At 34.7% G+C, this 22,159-nt stretch overlaps 3 protein-coding genes across 4 annotated transcripts; 1 reads left to right on the forward strand and 2 right to left on the reverse strand.

The window, feature by feature from the left end:
* Window positions 1-393: 393 nt before the first annotated feature.
* On the reverse strand, window positions 394-2,046 carry LOC106297230. The gene is made up of 4 exons (XM_013733511.1): window positions 1,895-2,046; window positions 1,524-1,811; window positions 1,339-1,444; window positions 394-1,014 (listed from the first exon to the last, which is right to left on the reverse strand). The coding sequence occupies exons 1-4, from the start codon at window positions 2,044-2,046 to the stop codon at window positions 394-396; spliced, it is 1,167 nt and encodes a 388-aa protein (XP_013588965.1).
* Window positions 2,047-7,629: 5,583 nt separating this feature from the next.
* On the reverse strand, window positions 7,630-9,579 carry LOC106297232 (protein bfr2-like). The gene is made up of 4 exons (XM_013733512.1): window positions 9,541-9,579; window positions 8,349-8,399; window positions 7,748-8,231; window positions 7,630-7,649 (listed from the first exon to the last, which is right to left on the reverse strand). The coding sequence occupies exons 1-4, from the start codon at window positions 9,577-9,579 to the stop codon at window positions 7,630-7,632; spliced, it is 594 nt and encodes a 197-aa protein (XP_013588966.1).
* Window positions 9,580-10,549: 970 nt separating this feature from the next.
* On the forward strand, window positions 10,550-13,639 carry LOC106300584 (zinc finger CCCH domain-containing protein 38-like). 2 transcript variants are annotated; one of them, XM_013736759.1, is made up of 4 exons: window positions 10,550-10,775; window positions 11,216-11,583; window positions 11,673-13,218; window positions 13,306-13,639. In XM_013736759.1, the coding sequence occupies exons 2-4, from the start codon at window positions 11,228-11,230 to the stop codon at window positions 13,333-13,335; spliced, it is 1,932 nt and encodes a 643-aa protein (XP_013592213.1). In that variant the 5' UTR covers window positions 10,550-10,775; window positions 11,216-11,227; the 3' UTR covers window positions 13,336-13,639. The 2 variants fall into 2 exon arrangements, with proteins under 2 accessions (XP_013592213.1, XP_013592214.1); XM_013736760.1 differs by lacking the exon at window positions 10,550-10,775 and adding an exon at window positions 10,836-10,941.
* Window positions 13,640-22,159: the final 8,520 nt, after the last annotated feature.

Consider the following 22,159-nt stretch of genomic DNA (forward strand, 5'->3'; position numbering starts at 1 on the left):
TTTCCTTGTCCGCTCTGACAGCGCCCGTTATAATAGGTCTGACCCTTTTAATAGCGGTTTTTCTTTGTGCTATAATTAAGCATACAACAATAGCGCGTTTATGTACGCAATTGTTAATATTTATAATAACATTGTACAAATGTTATTAATATCTAATAATTTGCTTTTCCCAATAGCAAAGATAGCAAATTTTTCGTGTTATTAATTAGTTTTTAAATTATCCGAAAATTTATTAATAATAATTATGAATTGATTTTTTTGAAATAATTAATTCGAAAATTTGTAATAAAAAAACTTAAATTATTAAAAATCCAAAAAACTATATAATTATTTAAAAACCCATAACACAACATTATCAAATTCATACAAACCATCACACAAACATACAACCTATCAATCTACCACTAATAAACCTTCACAATTATCCCTAACATAAACACTATCATCATCCGAAGCTTCATCAACCATATCATCAACTTCTTGGACATGCAAAGGTGCACCAACTAAATCCTCTTCTGTTTCCAACTCATGATAACCTCTAGGTGGTGCTCTCATAACAACATACCAATTTGAATTATCATCCTCCCTAGAGTAGAAAACCTGTTTCGCTTGAGAAGGTAGAATGAATGGATCTTTCAAATAGGCTACTTGGTTCATATGAAGGTTAACAAGAGTGAAGCCATCTTCTTCCTTCGCACCATTCCTTGTGTTTGCCCAGTTGCATCTAAACAGTGGCACTTTGAACATGTGATAGTCGATGAGTAAAATCTCCTTTATCACTCCATAGTATGTAAGCATATCAGCGACCTGTCTCATATCTCGAGCACTTGATCTACACATGCTAAAGGCTTCATAAGTTACTCCACTGTTTTGTGTCTTCAGCTTGACCGCATCAGTATGAAACCGTTGGCCATTGATGATGAATCCTTTATGTGCTAAAGCAACATTTCTTGGTCCAAATGCCAACCACCTTATCTCCTTAGAATGACTATCTGTTGAGTCTGAATGAATCTGCTGCAGGAAATCATAACATGATCATCAAGCCAGAGGTACTAAAATGATAATCAAAACATGATAATATGTACCACGAAACCAATCATGAAAACCATTCATCAAGCTACAAGCTAACTAGTCATCAAAATACTAAAATCTGGACATGTTCATCAAGCTACAAGCTAACCAGTCATCAAAATACAAACTAATCAGTCATTAAAATAGTAATCAAGGAAAGAGGGCTACAAGCTAACCAGTCATCAAGATTCAAGCTAACCAGTCGTCAAAATACAAGCTAACCAGTATTTACAATAATAATCAAGAAAAGAAGATGGAGTTGGAAACCTTATTTTTAAGCCATTCTGCAAAGTTCTCATTATGGTTTTTCCATAACAAAGTTTCATTTCTAGCAAATCGAGCATCCTTAGCTTGTAACTCTTCCAAATGCATCCTGATTTTAAATTAAACAATAATATATGAAAATAAAATTATAAGTAAAACTAGTAGATGAAACATAGAGAATAACTTACTCAAGAAAGGGATCCAAAGATGTCATGTTCATTAGCACATAGCGATGTGCAATGTCTCTATCTTTATCTGAAAGGGTAACCTCTATACCCTTCTGCAGAGGTCGGCCTTCAACCACCATTCTGTCAGCCTCAACATCTTCATTACGATTAACTGCTTCTTGAACTGGTACTGAATCTTTAAGGAACTCTAAACAAAATGCAACGCATTCTCCAACTAAATACGCCTCAGCCATACATGCTTCTGGCCTTGTATAATTCTTAACAAAAGCCTTTAGTGTTTTCATGTACCTATAACTCAGTCAGGAAATATGAATTAGTCAAACATCATTGCGGGAAATACATATATTGAAGCAAATAAGTACATCAAAAACCTTTCGAAGGGATACATCCAGCGGAAGTGTACTGGTCCTCCCAAGCGTGCCTCTTTTGATAGATGTATTGGAAGGTGGAACATGATATCAAAAAGGGCTGGAGGGAAGAAGCGCTCCAGTTGACACATTGTTTCCACAAACTCTGTCTCCATGGATATAATTTTCTCCGGGTCAATGATGCGCTGACACAACCTGTTGCTGTATAATCTATTTATAGCTATCCTAGGACCCCTATGTAACAACCCTCTTAATGCAGCTAGTAACAAGTTCTGTACTAGGACATGATGATCATGCGACTTTAAACTACCAATATTTGGAGGGTTAACTGAAATACTATTCGCAATATTACCACAATAACCATCAGGACCTCTAAACTTAGCTAACCTTTGGCAGAAAATGGTCTTCTCTCTCTTCGATAACCAGTAGGCAGCAGGAGGTAAGTATGTTTTCTTTCCCCTCACCTTTGTGTGCAAGTGATTTCTGATTCCAATATCTTCTAAGTCTTTTCTTACTTTCTACCCATCTTTTGACTTCGCACTTTGCATCAAGAGTGACAATATAGCATCCGACACATTCTTTTCTACGTGCATAACATCAATATTGTGATGAACATGCAACTCCTAACACATTAAACAAGAAACTGTTAGGCATATTCATATACAACAATCACATAATATAGGTCAGTTAATTACTATACTTTACCTTCCAGTAAGGTATTTCAAAGAATATTGATCTCTTCTTCCACCGCCATAGTTCATTTGATTCTTCACACTCTTCTTCTTGTAACCTCTCATCATTTTCCAACTCTGGTCTTTTCCTTTTTTTTTCCTTCTCTAGAGGTCTACCAAAATCATTACTAAAAGCTTATAGTGTCTCATATATCTCAGTGCCAGTTTGTATCCTATTCGAATTCCCTTCCTCCACAGTGTTGTCAAACCAAGCATTTTTATATCTGTAACGATGGCCAGGCGGTAGCCTCTTTCTGTTTCCCATGTAGACAAACTTGCGGCTAAACTTAAGCCACCTTACAGGTGTATCCTTTCCACATACATTGCAGGCTTGTTTCCTCTTTACTTTACATCCAGACAGTGTTCCTAAGGCTAGATAGTCACTGATACTCCAAAGCAGAAAGGCTCTGAGTTTGAAATTCTCCTTCGCAAATGAGTCATACACTTCAATACCCTCAGCCCACAAATCTTTTAGATCGTCTATTAGTGGTGCTAGGTAAACAACTATGTTATTATCAGGAGCTGTTGGACCAGGGATCAACAAAGTCAACATTATATTCTCAGCCTTCATACACATGGTTGGAGGCGTGTTATAGTTAACTAACAACACTGGCCATGTGCTGTGATTGGTGTTTTGCATGGAGAAAGGATTCATCCCATCTGTAGAAATCCCAAGTTGAAGATTCCATGGATCAGCAGCAAATTCTGGCCATTTATCATTCACTTGTGCCCAAGAGATATAATCAACGGGGTGTCGCATTGTACCATCTTCAGTGGCATTGGTATAGTGCCAACACAGATCTTCAGCCATCCTTTTTGATCTAAACATCCTCCTAAATCTGTCCTTGATTGAAAAATATCTACGGACCTTTGCCGGAATCCTGACCTTTATCTCATTACTGTGCTTATCCATTTCCCATCTTGAAACTTTGCATATTAGACAACTTTCTAGGTTCTCACACTCCTTCCTATACAGTATGCAATCATTCTTGCAAGCATGAATATTGTCATAGCCGAACCCAAAGATCTTCAGAAATTTCTTGATTGCAGCTAAACTCTTGGGAAGAACATTGTCTTCAGGTAGCATATCCTTAAGTAAAACCAACAGCTGATCAAAGTAGTTCTCCGACACACCACTTTTAACCTTGAATCTGTAAAGTCCCATGATAGCTGAAACCTTTGTGTGCTTGAGACAATCCGAGTATAATGGCGTTTTAGTTTCTTCTTGTGCTTCATCATCTTCATTTGTCTGATTTGGACCACCTTCATCCATGGAGAATGCTGTCTTAAACAAATCAAATGCCTCCGTTTCATATTGAAGGACACTGTCTTCTACAGAATCTCTTTTTTCACCATGAATACTCCAATGAGAACTCTTATACTTCTTATCCATACCCCTAATCACCTAATGCTCCACAATTTTATCCAGGGAGTGATGGCTCAGATTGCGGCAGTCTCTACAAGGGCATAACATTTCAGACAAACTTTCCAATCTTCTTGCTGACGAATTCACGAAATTAGTTGCTCCTTCTGAGTACTCGTGACTATTTCTACAAGAATCAGACAAAAGAAGTTAGCTTTCTTTCAATCGGCGAGTATGAGTGAGCTCGAGAGATTTTAGGTTATACCTTGGAAGCCAAATCCACGTCTTATCCATTTGCTTTCTTTCAATCGGCGAATACAGGAACGGCTGGTGCGATTTTAGCTCGAGAGATTCATTTACTTTCTTTAGATGTTGTGTTCTGAAATTTTCCAATGCAAACAGAGACAGAAAAAATGAACGGTTGTGATCAAAGTTATGGAGATAAATCGAACGGTGTAGGATTTATCAGAGTGCAATCTTAGTGGTTGCTCCTCATTGGCTCAGAAAAGAACGGCTCAGATCAAAGTTACCAAGACGAATCAAGGGTCGAGGATTAATCCGTGTGAAATAAAAAAGAATGGCTGAGATCGAAGTTGGCGAGACACATCCATCGGCATATGACTCGCCACGTCTGCAATCTTCGAGGTTACCCCTCATTGGCCCAGGGTATTAATTTCGTTTGAAATCTGAAAATTAACATATAAAATAAGATGTTAAGCAAGAAAATATAAATTAAATCTTAAAAAATAAAATATCAGTATTCGAATTTTTTAAAAATTATTTCTTATAAATTTAAATTTTTTATATGAGCTTTTATAAAATTGAACAATCTAACTCATATGTTTATAAACACTACTACTTATTTGTATGTACAAAGGCTTTAGGGTATAGGATTTGAACAAATGAGTGTTTATAAAATTTATAACTAATGAGTTTTATGAAATTAAGATTACAGTATCATTTTTATAATGACCAAAATTGTGAAATCAAGAAGAATTAGGGTATAGGGTATGGATTTGTACTTTAGGGTTTAGGGTTTTCACTTTAGGGTATAGGGTTTTAATTTTTGGTCTTATCGTTTATGGTTTTAATTTTTAAAGCTTATGGTTCAATGTAAAATTATGCACTTTAGGGTATAGGGATCATAATATTACACATAATATATTTTTTTGTTTGTTAACCATAACATAATATTACACATGATTTAACCGAGCATATAAGTACTTAAACATTTTATCACACACTAGAAATACATAACCGACAAAACAACTTGAAAATTGTTTCAGATGACAAGTTTTAGACGAGCTTGATTTTGTCATTTGGCCATGCCACAACCGAACCTATTGCATCAGATATGTATTCAATCTCAGCGGTTGGCCTCCATACATTTGCATTACCAATCTTAGCCACATCAATCCACACCTTGCTTGCATTTGGACTTAGGGGTACAAAGTTGCACAATTCATCCGGATCCGTTGAAGCTACTCTTACTTCAGCTACCTTACGTCCAGAGTTGCTGCAATCCAAGAGAATACACTTCTGCTTTGGACTTCTGGTCGAACTAGTGCTGCCTGGACTCTACAACTCAAACAAGAAGACAGAAGCAAGTTCCAACATCAATGAAAGACTCAACATCAATCATCAGACAAACAAATAAAATAACTTCATGTCAATAACATACCACTGCTTTTTTCTTGGCTGGTTTTGAAGGTGATGCTATTTTCTTGCCTGCAGTTTTAGTAGGTGTTGCTTCTGTAGCGGTTGTAGGCATGACTTCAACCTTTAGGACTGGCCATGCTATTTTCTCGCTAAGTGCATCACCAATCAAGAACATATCAGCAGTTGGCCTCCATAAATATGCCTGATCATTGAACACCTTCACAACTTCGATACTAACAGCATTGGGACCTAGAGCTATATTGTTAACCATCTCTTTGGATTTAGATGAGCACACGAGACCTTTAGCAATAATGAGCACACGAGACCTTTAACAATAACCTCATACTCGTCATTTGTCCAATCATATATCTTGCATCTTCGAGATTCACCTTCCTTGGTTTGCTAAAATGTAAGAAGGTAATGATTAGAGATAACACAATTGCTGTACGAAGAAAACAAGATTTGAATTTTTACCATGGATATATCTTCAGAAAAGTTTGGATTCCTATCCAAAATCACTTTATCCATTGGCCAAGATATTTTGGTATCCCATAGCTTCATCAAGAGTTAACACATCCGTCGTAGGCCTCCAGAGTGAAGCTACTGAGCTTAGTGCAGACTTAACAACGAGAGCCACTGCATTAGGACCAATTGGTATACGACCAATTTTGTACTTCGGTTCAGCAGAGTAAAATTCTCCTTCACCAACAACAACATCTTCTGATTCAATCCAATCCAGTATTTGTACTCTGACTCCTTCTTTGAATCCACCACTACTCTCAGATGTTTCATCATAACCATTACTTTTCTGAGAGAACAACAAAAGAAATCATAAATGTCTTAAAACTAATTGACCAAATGTAATGAAAAGGATTACCTTCTTCCCAGCTAAGTCTCGCACCATGCCCTTTAACTCTTCAATCTCACTTTTCATTTCTACAATCATTGCGTCTATAAATTGCAGAAATGCTAGCTTAGTAGCCGTAATCCCTCTACCAAACCCCCTTACTCGTCCAGGTTTGTCTTTTCCCAAAACCTTGCTCACAACATCTTTCCTTATGTTATCAGCAGCTGATGTTGAGTCCATTTGACTATCAAGTGACTGTATTTGTTCCTGATACATTCATTTAAACACAAAATAATTCATTGACATAATCTATTAATTATACACAATATACAACTTCCATAATTCTTACAATAGTCTCAGCAAACTAGGGCTTCACAGGTCTACCATCAGCATGAGTGTGTCCCGCAATCCATACCTTACTCCTACTCACCTTACTTGGGTCTTTACTCTTTTTTTCTATATAAAAAGAGACATATCTCAGTACCATTTTAATCTAACAAGCTGTACAATATATAGATGTTTGACTACTCTTTACCATATCTTCAGCTAAACGAAACATTCCTTTTCGGCTAGTGGTGTGAGGAATCTGATTTCTTCTCATCTCTCTGTACTTGTTACCCTTTTCCTACAATATAAATATGACAGTGATTAAATCTATAAGACATGACCTTTAAGGATGAAAGTTACTTAGTTGTAGATAACTCACCGTGAAAGTTTTGGTACTTTTGCTCTTAACCCAAGAGTTCCACACTTGAATGAATGGGATGTTGCTCGGTTTTAAATCTATTCTCTCAGCTACAGTCTTCGCAGCACGTACTTGTGATACTAGCCTCGACTTCCCAGCCCTCCACACATTTCCCAGCTGCTTGAAAATAACAGCTTTCTGCCACTCTTCTTGCAAGTTAAACCTCCCCTGCATCACAATAAGCAAAGGTCAAACATGTTTATAATTTCATTTTTCGGTTCAACAAAACATATAAATATATATATACAAACCTGAATTTCTTCCCACATTGTTGCTTTAGTCGCTGCATCAAGATTTCTCCAACCAGCAAGTGTAACCGGAACATGTTCCCTCACAAGAGGACCCAGAAAAGACGATAGTGTTACTGAACCAGGTCCAATATGATCACCAAAGTCATTGAATGTGACCATAATCTTTTCATTGGGATTTTCAGCCACTCTACTCATCTTTGTTGGTCCTCTTTTATTTTTTTCTTTCACTTCATCCTCTGCTAGTTCAACTCCTTCAGTACTAGGAATCTCATCATCTTGGGCATTGCTAACTCCATCTTCTCCCATATTTAGAGCTTCTTCTTCGTTCCCTTTCTCATTGCTAACTCCATCTTCTTCCATATCGAGAGCTTCTTCTTCGTTCCCTTTCTCATTGAGAACTCCATCATCTTCCATATTGGCCGCTTCTTCTTCATTCTCTTTCTCATTGAGTACTCCATCTTCTTCATCCTCTCCTTCTATCCCAGCATCGTCTTTATCATCTTCAGACATTGCCTTCTCAGCATGATCAGCCTTATCTTCTTCCACAAAACCACCATCTTCCGGTGTTACATCTTCTACCTCATCATCTTGAGAAGATGTTACATCTTCTACCTCATCATCTTGAGAAGATGTTACATCTTCTACCTCATCATCTTCATCAAGAGTTACATCTTCTACCTCATCATCTTGAGCAGCCACTTTCTTGATTCTACTACTTCTTCTCGTTGGCGTTAGAACTAAATTCTTTTTTGGGGTAGTCGTTTTCAGAAATCGTTTTCTTTGCTGTTCTTTTCTTCACTTTTAGTGTTGTTGCAGAAGTAACTTGCGGAGTTGGATCTACTACCTCCAAGCTTTGATTACATCTACTCCGACGAAAACCAACTTGTCCTCCTCCTCTTGTCTTTGCCATTTCTGAAACGGATAAACAAAGAATAGATTCAATCAAAGTAAAATCAAAACCCGAAATCAAAATCAAAATCTAAACCGAACCTCACAAACTTGGACATGCATGTGTTAACAGAAACTAAGAATAGAAACCCAAAATCAAAATCGGCAAAATCACAAACTTTCACATCAATCAAAATCGAGAACCCACAATCAAAATAGAAACCTAAAACCAAAAGAGATTCGAATCAAAGAGATACCAATCGACATGTATGTTCACACAAACATAGAATCGAACAAAGAGATACCAATCAAAATCATGGAGGAAACTTTCTAATCTAAACTCAGAATCTAATCGAAACTCATACCAATTGAAGCTTCGATTCGAGAGAACTCTCGGGATTTTCTTCGAAACTATGAAGAACAAAGGGTTTCGATTTTAGTGGAATGTGAAGAGAGTGAAGAGAGTGAAGAGAAAAGGGTTTCGATTTTTACTTAAGTACTTTTTTAATATATTTTTTCATATACGATAGCATTTATTTTTTGATTTGCAATGGTAAGACGCCTCCACTTACCAAATTAGCGTCGGTGAATTATTTTATTTTCCCGCGATTACAAACATAGCTTTTAAATTTTATAAACGCTATTATAAAGGCCAGTGTTGGTATACAATAGCAGAAATGCCAAAAACGCTATGCTACGATGCTATTAATACCCACATTTCCTGTAGTGACTAATTGTGTGAGTACAAGATATATATAGGTTTATCTTTTTAAGGCAACTACAATCAGAGTTACTGTTTACGGAGTTGCTGCACTTTACATATTTCACTGCACTTCTCTCAACTCAAAGCATTCTTCTTCATGTCTTCATGACAATATTTATTACTTCAACTCAACACATGAAACATAGAATAGATCCAAAAACATTAAACAATCAATAACAGAACTAATGCCCTACAATTTTCTCACCATGAAACATAAGAAATCATACTATACTATCAAAAATAAATAGAATAGACCTAGAAGGATGTTCCACAAAAAATACATGTTCGGATCCACCAAACATGAAGTTAGGCCAACCGTTTTCCAAGAGATTCCACACCACCGAAAGCAAATAAGTAGTGGCCCCTATTCTGAATCCATACTCGTTTTCGAAATTAAATAACCTTCTTAGGCAGCGATCTCAAGTTTGCAGCCTTCCCCATCCCTCAATTGCGCAAACTCCGGCGTCCTCTCCGAGAATTGCGCTTTGGGTTCCTTCGTTCTCTGTTTCCCCAATACGCACACAACGTACCACCAAATCCGTCCACTCTTGCCCGGTTACAGTCACACGTCGGTAATTTCACAACCCCCTTCTCTCATTTGCGTCACTTGTAACCTTATAAGTTTTCCCCTTTCACTCACGATATTTTTTCCCGCTCTTCTGACTTTTCAATTTCTGTGGAAAGTGAAAAATATGGTAGGGTTTCTATTCTAGTGTGTGAGTGAAAATGCAATAAAGGTAGTTTTTGATTGTTGTTTTATATGTTTCTTCCAATAGATTTTGAAAAGAAAAAAATTTTAGTTCATCTGAACGTTCAGAAAAGGTAATTACAGATCTACTGCAGATGGATCTTCATTTGATGGTGAAGAAATTCTTTCTGCAAACTATGATTACTCCGAAAGACAACATAAAATTATGTGGAACACTAATCTCTTTGACTCTGTTATTATTAATAGAACAATATAAAAATTTGTTTTGTCTCGGTGACTCCTACTAGAATATTAAAATGAGAGTGGCAATCGTCATAGTTTCAGACCGACAAATGTTTTTGGATTATTACGAAGATTATCTCTTGAGATTCAACTATTCCAGAAATACATATAAAGTTTTATATGATTTTTTTTATCCATGCGTAAAATAAATATGTGTTAGTTTAATTTTAATTTTTACTGGTATATCATTTTTTTACATCTGTTTTGGTAGTGAATTATTTGGGTAGAAAAGTTAATAATACTATCCAGCATTAAAAAAAAAAAAAAAAAGAAAGAAATGTTCAACTTCAATTGGTTCAGACCGGTGCTGATCAACGGAACATAAGTGACGGCGTTCGGTTCGTCGTTAAGCATTAAACTAAACCAACGGCTGTGATTACCCACAAAAGTAAAAACCTATGCGTGGGGGTCCCACCACGCGGAAGTGCAAAAACTCAACCTACCCTCCTCGAAGAAGAAACAGAAAGCTCGAACTAATCAGAAAAGTTAAAAGTCTTCGTCCTTCCTCGCTCGACAGGTCGTATACCCTTCTCTTGAAACCCTAGAACCGATGAAGCCTCGTCGATGAACACTTAAAATTGCACGCTGCTAGGGTTTCTCTCTCTCTCTCTCTCTCAGGCTAATGCCCTTCTATCTCTGAATTCACGTAAGTCTCCTTCTTCTTCTCTCTTTCTCTGTGTCTTAATATTATTAATTAGCCCCCTCTTGAATTTAGGGTTTCCAGAAACTTGAATAAGCTCTAATTTAGGAAGGGAATGAGGCTACAGATTCGAATTTAGTTCGTGGGAAGCTTCTTCTAGCTCAGTTTACTCGTGAGTTTATGGTCAATTAAACCCTTGTTAGCTGTTCTCGCATTGATTCAGACAGGATCTTATGCTTCACTTTTGTTCTTTTAGAAAGATTAGTTTTTTTTTTTTTTTTTTTTGTTCTGTCTGATTCTTAATTCATTCCCTTGATTGATCTCTTATCTCTCGGACAAAACTCAGCAGTTAGGTAGTTTAGTTTGGTCTTGTCCTTTTGAGAATTGAGATATGCTTCTGCTTTGAGTGTTTCAAACACTTGTAACAAATCTTTCTCTCTCTGCAGACAATACTGAGAATGAGTGGATCTGGGAGGAAACGTGTTTCGAAATGGGACGCCAAGCAAGAAAACATTCAGAATGGGAACGATTACGTTGAGAAGTCAGGTTCTTATCACCGTGACAAAGATCCTGAGCATGCAGGCTTCTATCCAGAGGGTAATGGTAGAAATGGAAGCAGGAGATCTGTTCCTGATGATGATGACGACGGCGAGCGTCTGAAATCTAGACAACATCCAGGAGAAGCTTGGCCTTCCAGAGGCAGAGTTTCGCATGAAGAAGGTGATGACGCCATGATGAGTTACTATGATACTAGAAAGTCTTCTGAACAAGATGAAAGTAGGCAACCGTATTGGGACAGGCCTAGAACCCGTAGGTCAGTGTCGGTTATGTCTTATTCCTTTTGTTTATTATATAATAAGCTGATACTTGTGTTTGATTGATTTTTGCCGTATTTGTCAATAGGAGCGGAAGTAGAAGTAACAGCAGGAGCATGAGCCGTAGCCGTAGCCGTAGCAGAAGTCCATTGCAGAGAGTAAGGCGAGATGCAAGAGGATCCTATGACAGACACAAGACGAGAGATAATGATGGTCGATACAGTAGAGCTGGTGACTATGATTGGGAAGCTAAGAATAGAGATACTAAATACTATAATGAAGACTCACGAGAACAGTATCCCTTGAGGAGGTCTGATTATCCAGAGGATCATAGTAACTCAAGAAGAGAAACATCAGATCCTATCTTGAGAAGCCACAGAGACAGAAGGGATGTTCCCGAGAGAGAACACAACAGGGTCTCCAATGTTCCGTGCAGGTACTTTCCGCTAGGGAACTGTCGTAATGGCACAAGTTGCAGATTCTCTCACCATGGTGCGAGGAGAAGTCTTGAGAGAAAGCCGCAAGACCAGATGTTTAGTAGACATGACAGTGGTGGCACAACAGAGAGGATGCGGAACAGTCATAGATGGAACGAAAGGTCAGATACAGGGAAGTCTAATGAGGGATCTAAGGGTGATAATAATAATAATAATGGTAGCTGGATTGGTGATATGGAGATGTCTCCAGATTGGAACTATGGAGTTAAAACTTTGAAGAATCCTCTGAAGGAAGAGCATGGTGTAGTTAAAGATATTTTAGCACCTGCTTATGAGCATGGTTCTGCAGCTATATCTCATTCGCATCATGGTTTCAGTAATAACAACATCGCTAACACAGCTCCTCCAGTGCAAGTATTCAATCAGAACATTGAGAATCATAGTGCAGTGCCTTACCAATGCACACCACTAGCTGTTGGAGGAAGTCAAGTGCTGCCGCCACCTCCTCCTGCTGTTACTACTACACATCTTCCTGAGAATGGAATTGCTCAAAACACTGTGAGTAGGGAAGAGCTTAATCATATTAGTAACATCTCAGCATCTCTAGCACAGTTTTTTGGAAACGGGCAGCCGATTCCGCAGCTTCAATCTACTTTGAACCCAAAACAGGCAATGCAGGTGCCTGAAGTGTATGGGAAAGAGGAACAGTCTTCACATGCTCAAAGTGACCTCCTTAACTCCATTCAGACCGGAGTAGTTCCAGCTGTACAGATACTCAACAGCGACACTTTGATCTCATTAGCTGGAAATCCAAAGGCTTCTTCTGATGAAGACAGGGACAAAAAGATAGACGAAGAAGCCAGCAAAGAGCCAGATGTGAGAAAGACAGAACAAGAAGGAGGAGAAGAGACCGGGAAGGATGCTGAGGAAGAAGAAGAAGAAGATGAAAACAGCAAGAAAGAAAAGGATCCAAAGGGAATGAAAGCGTTTAAGTTCGCTCTGGTGGAGATTGTTAAGGAGCTTCTAAAACCTGCTTGGAAAGAAGGTGGGATGAATAAGGATGCTTACAAAAACATAGTCAAGAAGGCAGTTGACAAAGTTACAGGCGCAATTCAAACCGGAAACATTCCTCAGACACAAGAGAAGATAGACCATTATCTATCAGCTTCAAAACCAAAGCTTACCAAGCTTGTCCAGGTCTGTTTGTTCACGCACATGCATACTTCTCTAGCTTAAGACTAAATTTGCACTCACTTGAGGTTTCACTTTGTGTTCAACTTTCAGGCATATATTAGCAAAGTGAAGAAGAGCTAATATAAATTGAAATGGAACTCCATTGTTTCTTTATACAAAACGGCCACGATGGATGGAGCTGCTGAGAAATGTTTGTTATAACTTGTGCTTCTCTTCGGGGATCACGCAAGCTTATGTTTGGTTCATGTTGTCAGATTATATAGAAGAGGTAGATCAAGTTTCATGATGTTATCAAATCTATGTGTCTTTAGACATGTTTTTTTTGTCTTGAAATGCTTTTGTTCTTTACCAAAAGCACATGTTTATACTCTGAACTATTTGCTCGAGTTTTTTTAGGAAAATTCTATCCGTTTCAAATTTACATAAAAAATGTTTTCATTTTCAAATACAATCTATAAGATCATTTTAGTAGACAATATTTCAATGGAGTTTATGGGTTATTCGCGGGTTACCTGCAAGTCACAATAATTAAAATAAAATTTTAATTTTTATATTTTTGGTTAAAAAATTTCTTTAGTAATATAAATTATATTATATAATAAGAATGTAAATACTTTTAGCTAGTAGATTTATATAATATTTTTCTAAAACCTTTTTTTCTATAAATTTAACTAATTCACAGATATTAGTAGTTATAAATTGACTGAACCACATTCATGTTATATCCATAGGTTCCGAATAGTAACATCGGTTTTAGTGGTGCGGAAGAAGCGAGTAGGATACTGCAATATAGTTTAACGAGTTTGTATAAGAGAAATACATCATGCAGAACAACTACGGTTTATTTAAAATAAATGGTAACAAAGTATGAATGATGACATTTAAAATGAATACCACAACTACATAATACATATAATATATTTATATTTTACAAAGTTCAAATCAGTGATACTTATAATAACTTTTAAAATATAAATGTATTTTAAAAATTATTTTATATATCTGAAAAATAAAATTTAATATGCTATCACTGAGATTTATAGCCAATTGTTGTATTTTTAAAAATTATAATTGTGCTAATTGTCTTTAAACAAAATAAAACTAAGATATCTGAAAATATTTTATTTAATTTATAAATTAAGACATCAGTGATACTAATATAATTAAAAAAACTATTTTATCTAATTTACAAAAATATTACATATATATGTAAATCTTTATAAATCACATTCAAATATTTCCTCATCTAATTTCAAAAACTATAGAGGTTCTCGTTTAAACGATATTGTTATTTTGAATCCTTAAATTAAAAGCATATGTTATATTATAGCTATGTATTGATTAAAATATTTAGAAATTATTTATATTATATAATTTAAACAAATATTTTATAAAAATTATATCTGAAACTTGCTACCATAATGTCTTATCGGAGTTTGAAATACATCAGCTAATATCATAGTGTGGACCGTTCATTTGTTTGTAATCATCTATATGTTCTTAAAATAAAAAAATAAAATAAATTTCTCACCTAATTAACCAAATAAATAGTAATAGCGAATAGAAATAAAACAATTATTTTTTAACTCTAAACCGTAGCATCCAGATCAAGATGTTCTTCAATGACTTCCACGTTCGTCATCAAGAGCTACATATAAAATATAAAATTTATTAAAATTAACATATATATCAATATAAGATAATGCTTTATAAATATTAATATGTTACTTAGATCACGAAATCTAAATTGGTGATTTTAAATGGCAACCAAAATAACATGCGGTGCGGAACTATAAAAATGTAAATAATACAAAATAAAAATTATTTATATTATCTAAATTATAGTTCAAAAAGTAAAAAAAAAAAAGAAATACTTGATGAAAATTGAATTACGGGATATGTATTTTTCATTTAAGGTATTAAAATAATTAACAAATTAATATATATTTTATAACAGTCCAACTGGACCATTTAATAAATATTTTATAACAGTCCAACCACACCATTCGACTCACTTTCATGATACATGACTCATGAGTAGGCCTGAGACTTATTATCCGAGATCCGGATTCGATCCAAGATCCGCTCCGAAAATAGGATATCTGGGGTGTCCGGATCCGAATCCGGATAGTAAAATCTAAGATCCGTGCAAACTGAATCCGGATCCGGATATCTTAATTTTTAGGTCCGGATATCCGGATCCGGATCCGTATTTTTAAAATACATTAAATTTTTAAATTTTATTAATATTTATATTTGATATATTAATATTTATACATGAATTAATCTTATAATATTATATTTTAGTTTTTACAATATTATAAACATATATAAATATATTTATAAATATTTAATTTATGTATTATACTAAAAAAATTAGTATTTTTTGTTATTTTTAATTATTTTGACGGATCCGGATATCCGCGGATAATGTAATATCGAGACGGATATCCGAAACCCAGATATCCAGAACCACGAATCCGGATCCGGATATTAAATCCACGGATCCGACGGATCCGGATACCCTAAATTTCTCGGATATCTGGATCCTGTCCCAGGGCTACTCATGAGACATATTCATACTGTTTGATGTAAAAATAAATTTTAAATTTATGTCAAACCCACTATAGTTTTCTTATACCATACGAGGAACCAGTTACACAATTACACAGTTACTAGTGCAGTTTAGGACAAATAAGTCCTGCACCTCTTTTTCATTTTAATTTATTATTATTACTTTTTGAAAATTAATAAGTAAAAAGGGGAGATGAATGGTTACAAATATTCCTCCCGCCATGCGTTCATCTCAGACCACATCAAAAAAGATCTTGACCCACTTCTACCCTGCGATGAATTAAGAGGGCGGGACATGCGATTATTGAAACCAAATTCCGAGCTCTAAAGCTCCTGATGGTAACAGCTGGTTGAGCAGTGTAAGACAAGAAAAATTGATATTGCGGTACGGTTTAAGTGTTTATATTTTTGCAGAACAACTGTGGTTCGTCTAGAAGCGGTTCAAAACAAAATATAAATGGTGCCATGTATAATGAATAGTGCAACTGCGACTATAATATATTTATATTTTGTAAAATAAAAATACTATTATTTGAAAAGTGAATTTGCTTATGTGTCATGTTCTTTATAATTTTAGGTATTTGACTTATTATATAATTAAAACGAATTTTATATTAGTAATATTATATTGTATTTCATATTACCTAATTGATTAAAAATTAATATGATAAATGATCAAAAAAAAATATTTTCCTATCCTATAAATCTTATACATATTATTTTATTGTTATCTGAAATAATTTTTTTTATTATAAAACATTAAGATATAAAAAGAAAGAAATTATAATTAAATATTAATCAATCAAAAATATTTTTATAAAATATTTCAAACATATAAGTGCTTTTAAAATTTTATTATATAATTAAAATGAATTATTATTTTAATAATATTGGATTATATTTTATATTACTAACTTGATTATAAATTAATATGATAAATTATATAAATTAAAAAAATATTTTTAAATAAGATAATTCTTATATATATATATTTTTTTTATCTGGAAAATAAAAAAAAATTATTATAAGAGATTAAGACATAGAACAATTTCTATTTAAATATTAATCAATTTTAGGTATTTTTGCTTAATATATAATTTACAAAAATTGTATATTAATAATAATAGATTATAAGTTATATTATCTAATTGTTTATAAACTAATATGATAACATCATCAAAATAAAAACATATATTTTTTAAAATAAAATAAGACAATTATTATTATATATATATATATATATATATATATATATTTTGCTGTTATCTGGAAATATTTTTTATTATAAAACGTTAAGATATAGAACCATTTATAATTAAATATTAATATAAAAAATATTTGTATAAAATATTTCTAATATATATTTGATATATTATTAAAAATTATCACAATAATAAACATATATATTTTGATGGAAATATTTATCATATATATATACATATATATATATATATATATATATATATATATATTTGATGTTTGATTTAAACTTTTTGTTAAATCATTAATAATTATTTATTATATTAGTTTTTGAATTAATAAGACATAAACCAAAAATTATTCGTAAGAAGATAATGCCCGCTTGTGCGGACAAAACACCTAATTTTAATATATTTTTTAAAATATTTATTTTATTGGGTTTAATTTTATAGCTCTTAACCAATGTTTTTAAACCCGAACCAGACATTGAACCGGACGACTTACCGGGTTGATGGGTCACTGGATCGACCGCGGACGAACCGCAGGTTAATAAATGAATTAATTTTATTATATAATAATATATCAGCCATGTAAATAAAAATATAGAAACGAAAGTTTAATATTTTCTAAATGTTCTTATAAACATAAAATAATAGTTTGGATATGTATATATTTATGTTTAATAACATTTAAAAAATACATAACTTTAATTTCTATATTTTTATTTTCATTTGTCATACAAAATATCAAAAAATAGTTTAGACTATTTATAATTTTTTCTAACAAAGTAAGAGTTATGACATCTAAAAAAATCAAGACATAAAATTTAAAAATATTTAAATGATTAATATGAATAATAAATTAAATTTCAAATACAAAATAAACCAAAAGTAAAAAATCATTATAATAAATTATCACATCAACTAGTTTTGGTTCTCTCTACCATCATTCACTTTATTTTCTTCAAGTGGCATAGTAAAATCTTCATTAAAATCTAAAAATCACAAATATAAAACTGAAAAGGAAAAACCTAACTTTTTTTTTTGTCAGTATATAACTTCTTAATTGGAAATTTATAATATCAAACATAGTCTAAAAACATAATTGAAAATTAAAAAAAAAAGTAAAAGTTATTTATTGGTTCAACCAGTGGTTCAACCGGTATCGAGTTCCGGGTTCTATTGGGTTTTTGTGAATTTTTGCGGGTTCTAAATATTGGGTTTTTCACAAAACCCAATCCGATTTTTTTTCTGGGTTGCCGGGTTTACCGGTTCAACCGCGGATCCGGGTCTGGTTTCGAAACACTGCTCTTAACCATAAAACAATGCTTTCTTGCAAACAAGGACAATGATCGAAGGACCATAACAATCTTAGGCCATCATTATCGGGCGTCCTAAGGCCCGTCCTTAGTTTTTTTGGGTCGAAAAATAAATCAAAAAGATTGAATAACATCACAAACGGACCTTAATTAAGGTCTTTGGGCTTCGTCCTTAGGAGCGACGTGGCAGCGTCTAATTGGTCGTGAAATAGGGTTGGGAAAGTCGCATCGCGTCTTCTTTTTTGCAGCCTTCTCCCGATTCTCTTTTCTCCGCGGCGACAGCTTTGGCGATAGCTTCTCCGGAGATTTCAAGGACAAATCGACATCCCCAAATCGATCTGCTGCCTAATCCGACGCTTCTCGGCCGATTCAAAGCTAAACGAGGTATGTGTTCCTCCTCCTTCATGGGATTTAGATGATTATGTTGTGATTGACGATTTGTAGCCTCCGTTTCTGGGATCCGATATGACCTTTAGATGATTTTGTTTTGATTGACGATTTTTATCCTCCATTTCCTGGATTGGTTGCTTATGATGTGATGAATCGGATAGTCGTTTGTGATGAATCGGATTATCGTTTGTGATTGTAAATGAAATAGAATTAGGGTTTTCTTAATCTTGGTTCGTCTTCCTTGTATGCATAGAACAAATCTGACCGTTGTGGTTAATGCTTAAGTGAGATAGGTTAGATGCTTGATTTCATTTAGGATCGGTTTCTGTTGAATGGTTAATGAAAATGTGTTAATCAGTTGTTGGATTTGATTTCATTTCATGCTTGATTTCATTTACGATCTGTTGTTGTTTGTGAAGTTATATAGAGCAGTTTATCAAGTTTCTTGTAGAAACGCCTTAAGAAAATTAACAGGGCTTGATGCTTGATTTCATTTAGGATCATTTGAATTCGTGTTATATATTGAGTCTCCATGTTATCTCTAATCTGTGTTCTCTAATCTGTTTGTTCAGTATTGGTTTATCATGTGAGTGATGAGAAAATAATTCCAATTATTTTATCATTTCTGTAAAGGAGGTTGGACTTGGTTTAGTTTGCTCCTTTTCTGGAACGTAGTTTGATTGAAACCAAATACCCTTTAAATTTAATGAGCTTGTAAAAGTAAACTTGATAGGTGTTTTGTTGTTGTTTGTGTAATAACTTCTGATAAGACCTTGGTGGTTAGTCATTATGTGGGTTAATTCTAAGTCATTATGTGGGTTACTTACCACACTTTACACTTTTGCCTATTAAACCCAACCATCCTTCTATAATCGACACCATTTATTTTCTCTCTACAATAATCTTATCCGCTTTCTCTTCTATAATCTCTTCTCTGTTCTTATTGGTATGAATTCAAGGTATCCATATAGCCAGTCCTCTAGATATATAGGACTTCTTAACAGTCAACACGAAACTGTTATCCAAGAAAACTTTCCTTATGGAAGTTTTCATTCTAGTGTGAACCATGGAGCATCAGAAATTCCCCCTTTCAGTTCCCAACAACCTGACGTGCCAACTCAACCTGTAGTCACACCAGTGGAGCGTAGAGAGAGAAAGAAATGGACGCCTGCTGATGACGAGGTTCTAATCAGTGCGTGGCTGAACACATCTAAGGATGTTGTTGTTGGAAATGATCAAAATGCACGGACCTTATGGGAACGAGTAGTGGAATATTACAAAGCAAGTCCTCACGCTAGAGAGGGTGGTGTAACATTGTAAGCAGAGGTGGCACAAAATCAATGATTTGACGAACAAGTTATGTGGTGCATTTGCAGCAGCAGAGAGACAAATCAGTTCTGGTCAGAACGACACTGATGCTCTCAAGTTGGCTCATCAAATATTCTACTCTGATCACAACATGAAGTTTTACCTTGAACATGCGTGGTGTGTGTTGAGGCATGAACAGAAATGGCTTTGCCTTAACACTCCTAAACCTACCGGCAGTTCAAAGAGGAAAACTGGTGCGTCAGGTTCCCAAACGTCGAGTACCAATGTCGGTGATCAAGCTGAGATCCGACCTGAAGGTATCAAGGATGCTAAAGATAAAAGGAATAATGGTCAGGGGAAGTCTATGGCTGAGTATACGACCATTTGGGAAATGAAGCAGGAGGATATGGCGATGAAGGAGAAACTGTCAAAGCTTGCAATTCTAGACACTCTCCTAGCCAAAAATGAACCACTTAGTGAGGCTGAAGAAGTGGTCAAGAACAAGCTACTCCTGCTTATTTGAGAATTAGAGCCCATCTATGTTTCAACTTTATAACTATGTCTTTAAATTCTGTTTTAAGTAGTTTGTATTATCTTAATGAGGCTGAATGTACTTCTTGTTTGGTTATATGTCTATCGTTATTAATGAATCACTTGCATTAACATAAACGTGATGAATGTACTTCCTGTTTGGTTAAATGTCTATGTTTATTAATGTCGATCTTTTATAAATAAATGTCTATATTCATGTTTGGTTAAATGTCTATCTAATATTTACCTTCTCTATTTTTTTCTTGCAGGTTAAGTTAAACATGGGACTTGATTACATCTATAGTCAGCCTTCTGAATCAGAGGAGTATGGTGGCAACACAGCTGACAGTGGGTATAGTGAAACTGAATATCTTATTCGTCAGGACCAAGCTGAGATTGACACCCAGCGAGCGCCGGTTCAGTGCCCTCCTCAACCCGAGGTTGAGTTCGGATTCCCGCAAACATGCTACTGTGGTGCTCGCCCTCTTATAGCAACATCTCAAAGTAGAAATGATCTAGGTAGAAGATACTACACGTGTGCGAATGTTGATGATGGAGAGTGCCATGTTTGGAAATGGTGGGATGTGGCGGTAATGGAGGAGATGAGAGCCAGGGATACTCACACACTTCAGTTGGCTGAAAAGGTTGATTATCTTGCCGGTTTGAGTGACTACGTGACACACCTTAACCAGGTAAAACATCTCCATTACGAGACTGAGCAGAAACTGGTAAGGCTAGACAAGATAGTCTCTGAGTTAGCTACGAAGAAATCAACGTGTACCTATGGCTTTGGCTTTCAATACTTTGTTGGTGTAATCTTTATTGTCTTAGTTGCAATAGGTATGTTGCTCATGGTTCAATCAAGCTTTCTTCTTTGTAATGAATGATGTAATGTGTAATGACTTTGAATACTCTCGTTTCTATTGTGTTTTGTTATCTGTGTAACTTGTAATGACCAAATCTCCGCTTGGTTTGATCTAGTTTTATGTGTAATGTGTGACTTTGAGGAATAATGTTTTGTTGGTGCTCATGTTTTATGTGTATATTTGTTCCCTGTGTGCTCGTGACCAATCTTTATTTCTTTTATAATGTGCTCGTGACCTACCGACGTCCCTTTGTTCTGTATGCTCATGACCAATGCTAACAAATCAAAGAGTCACATGGTTTGTTTTCTTCTTTCCACAAGAAAACACTTTACTATCACAAGATGTATATTTGTAAAAGAAGAAATCATCACGGGTCTTTTTGTGATACATTTCTTGTAGCCTATAAGTATCAAATGTATGTTTGTTTCTTTCAAAATCATCTCTTCTCTACCCATTCTCAAAACATTTTTTCTCTTTAAAAAAATTTAAATGGCATCTTCTTCTCATTATCATTACCACAAAGATAATGATGATGATGATTTTGAATCCATTTTTGATGATTTTTTTGAAAACTCTGATCTTATTCCAGAACCAACAGAGCGAAAAAACATATTTTTATCGACAGAAACCGGGAAGAAGGTCACAACAAACTCTGGAATGATTGTTTTTCTGAAACTACAACATACCCTCACAATTTATTCCGCCGACGGTTTCGAATGAATAAACAATTGTTCATGCGTATTGTGCATCGTCTCTC

Source organism: Brassica oleracea, chromosome C6 (assembly GCF_000695525.1).
Source record: "Brassica oleracea var. oleracea cultivar TO1000 chromosome C6, BOL, whole genome shotgun sequence".
In the NCBI taxonomy this organism is placed as follows: domain Eukaryota; kingdom Viridiplantae; phylum Streptophyta; class Magnoliopsida; order Brassicales; family Brassicaceae; genus Brassica; species Brassica oleracea.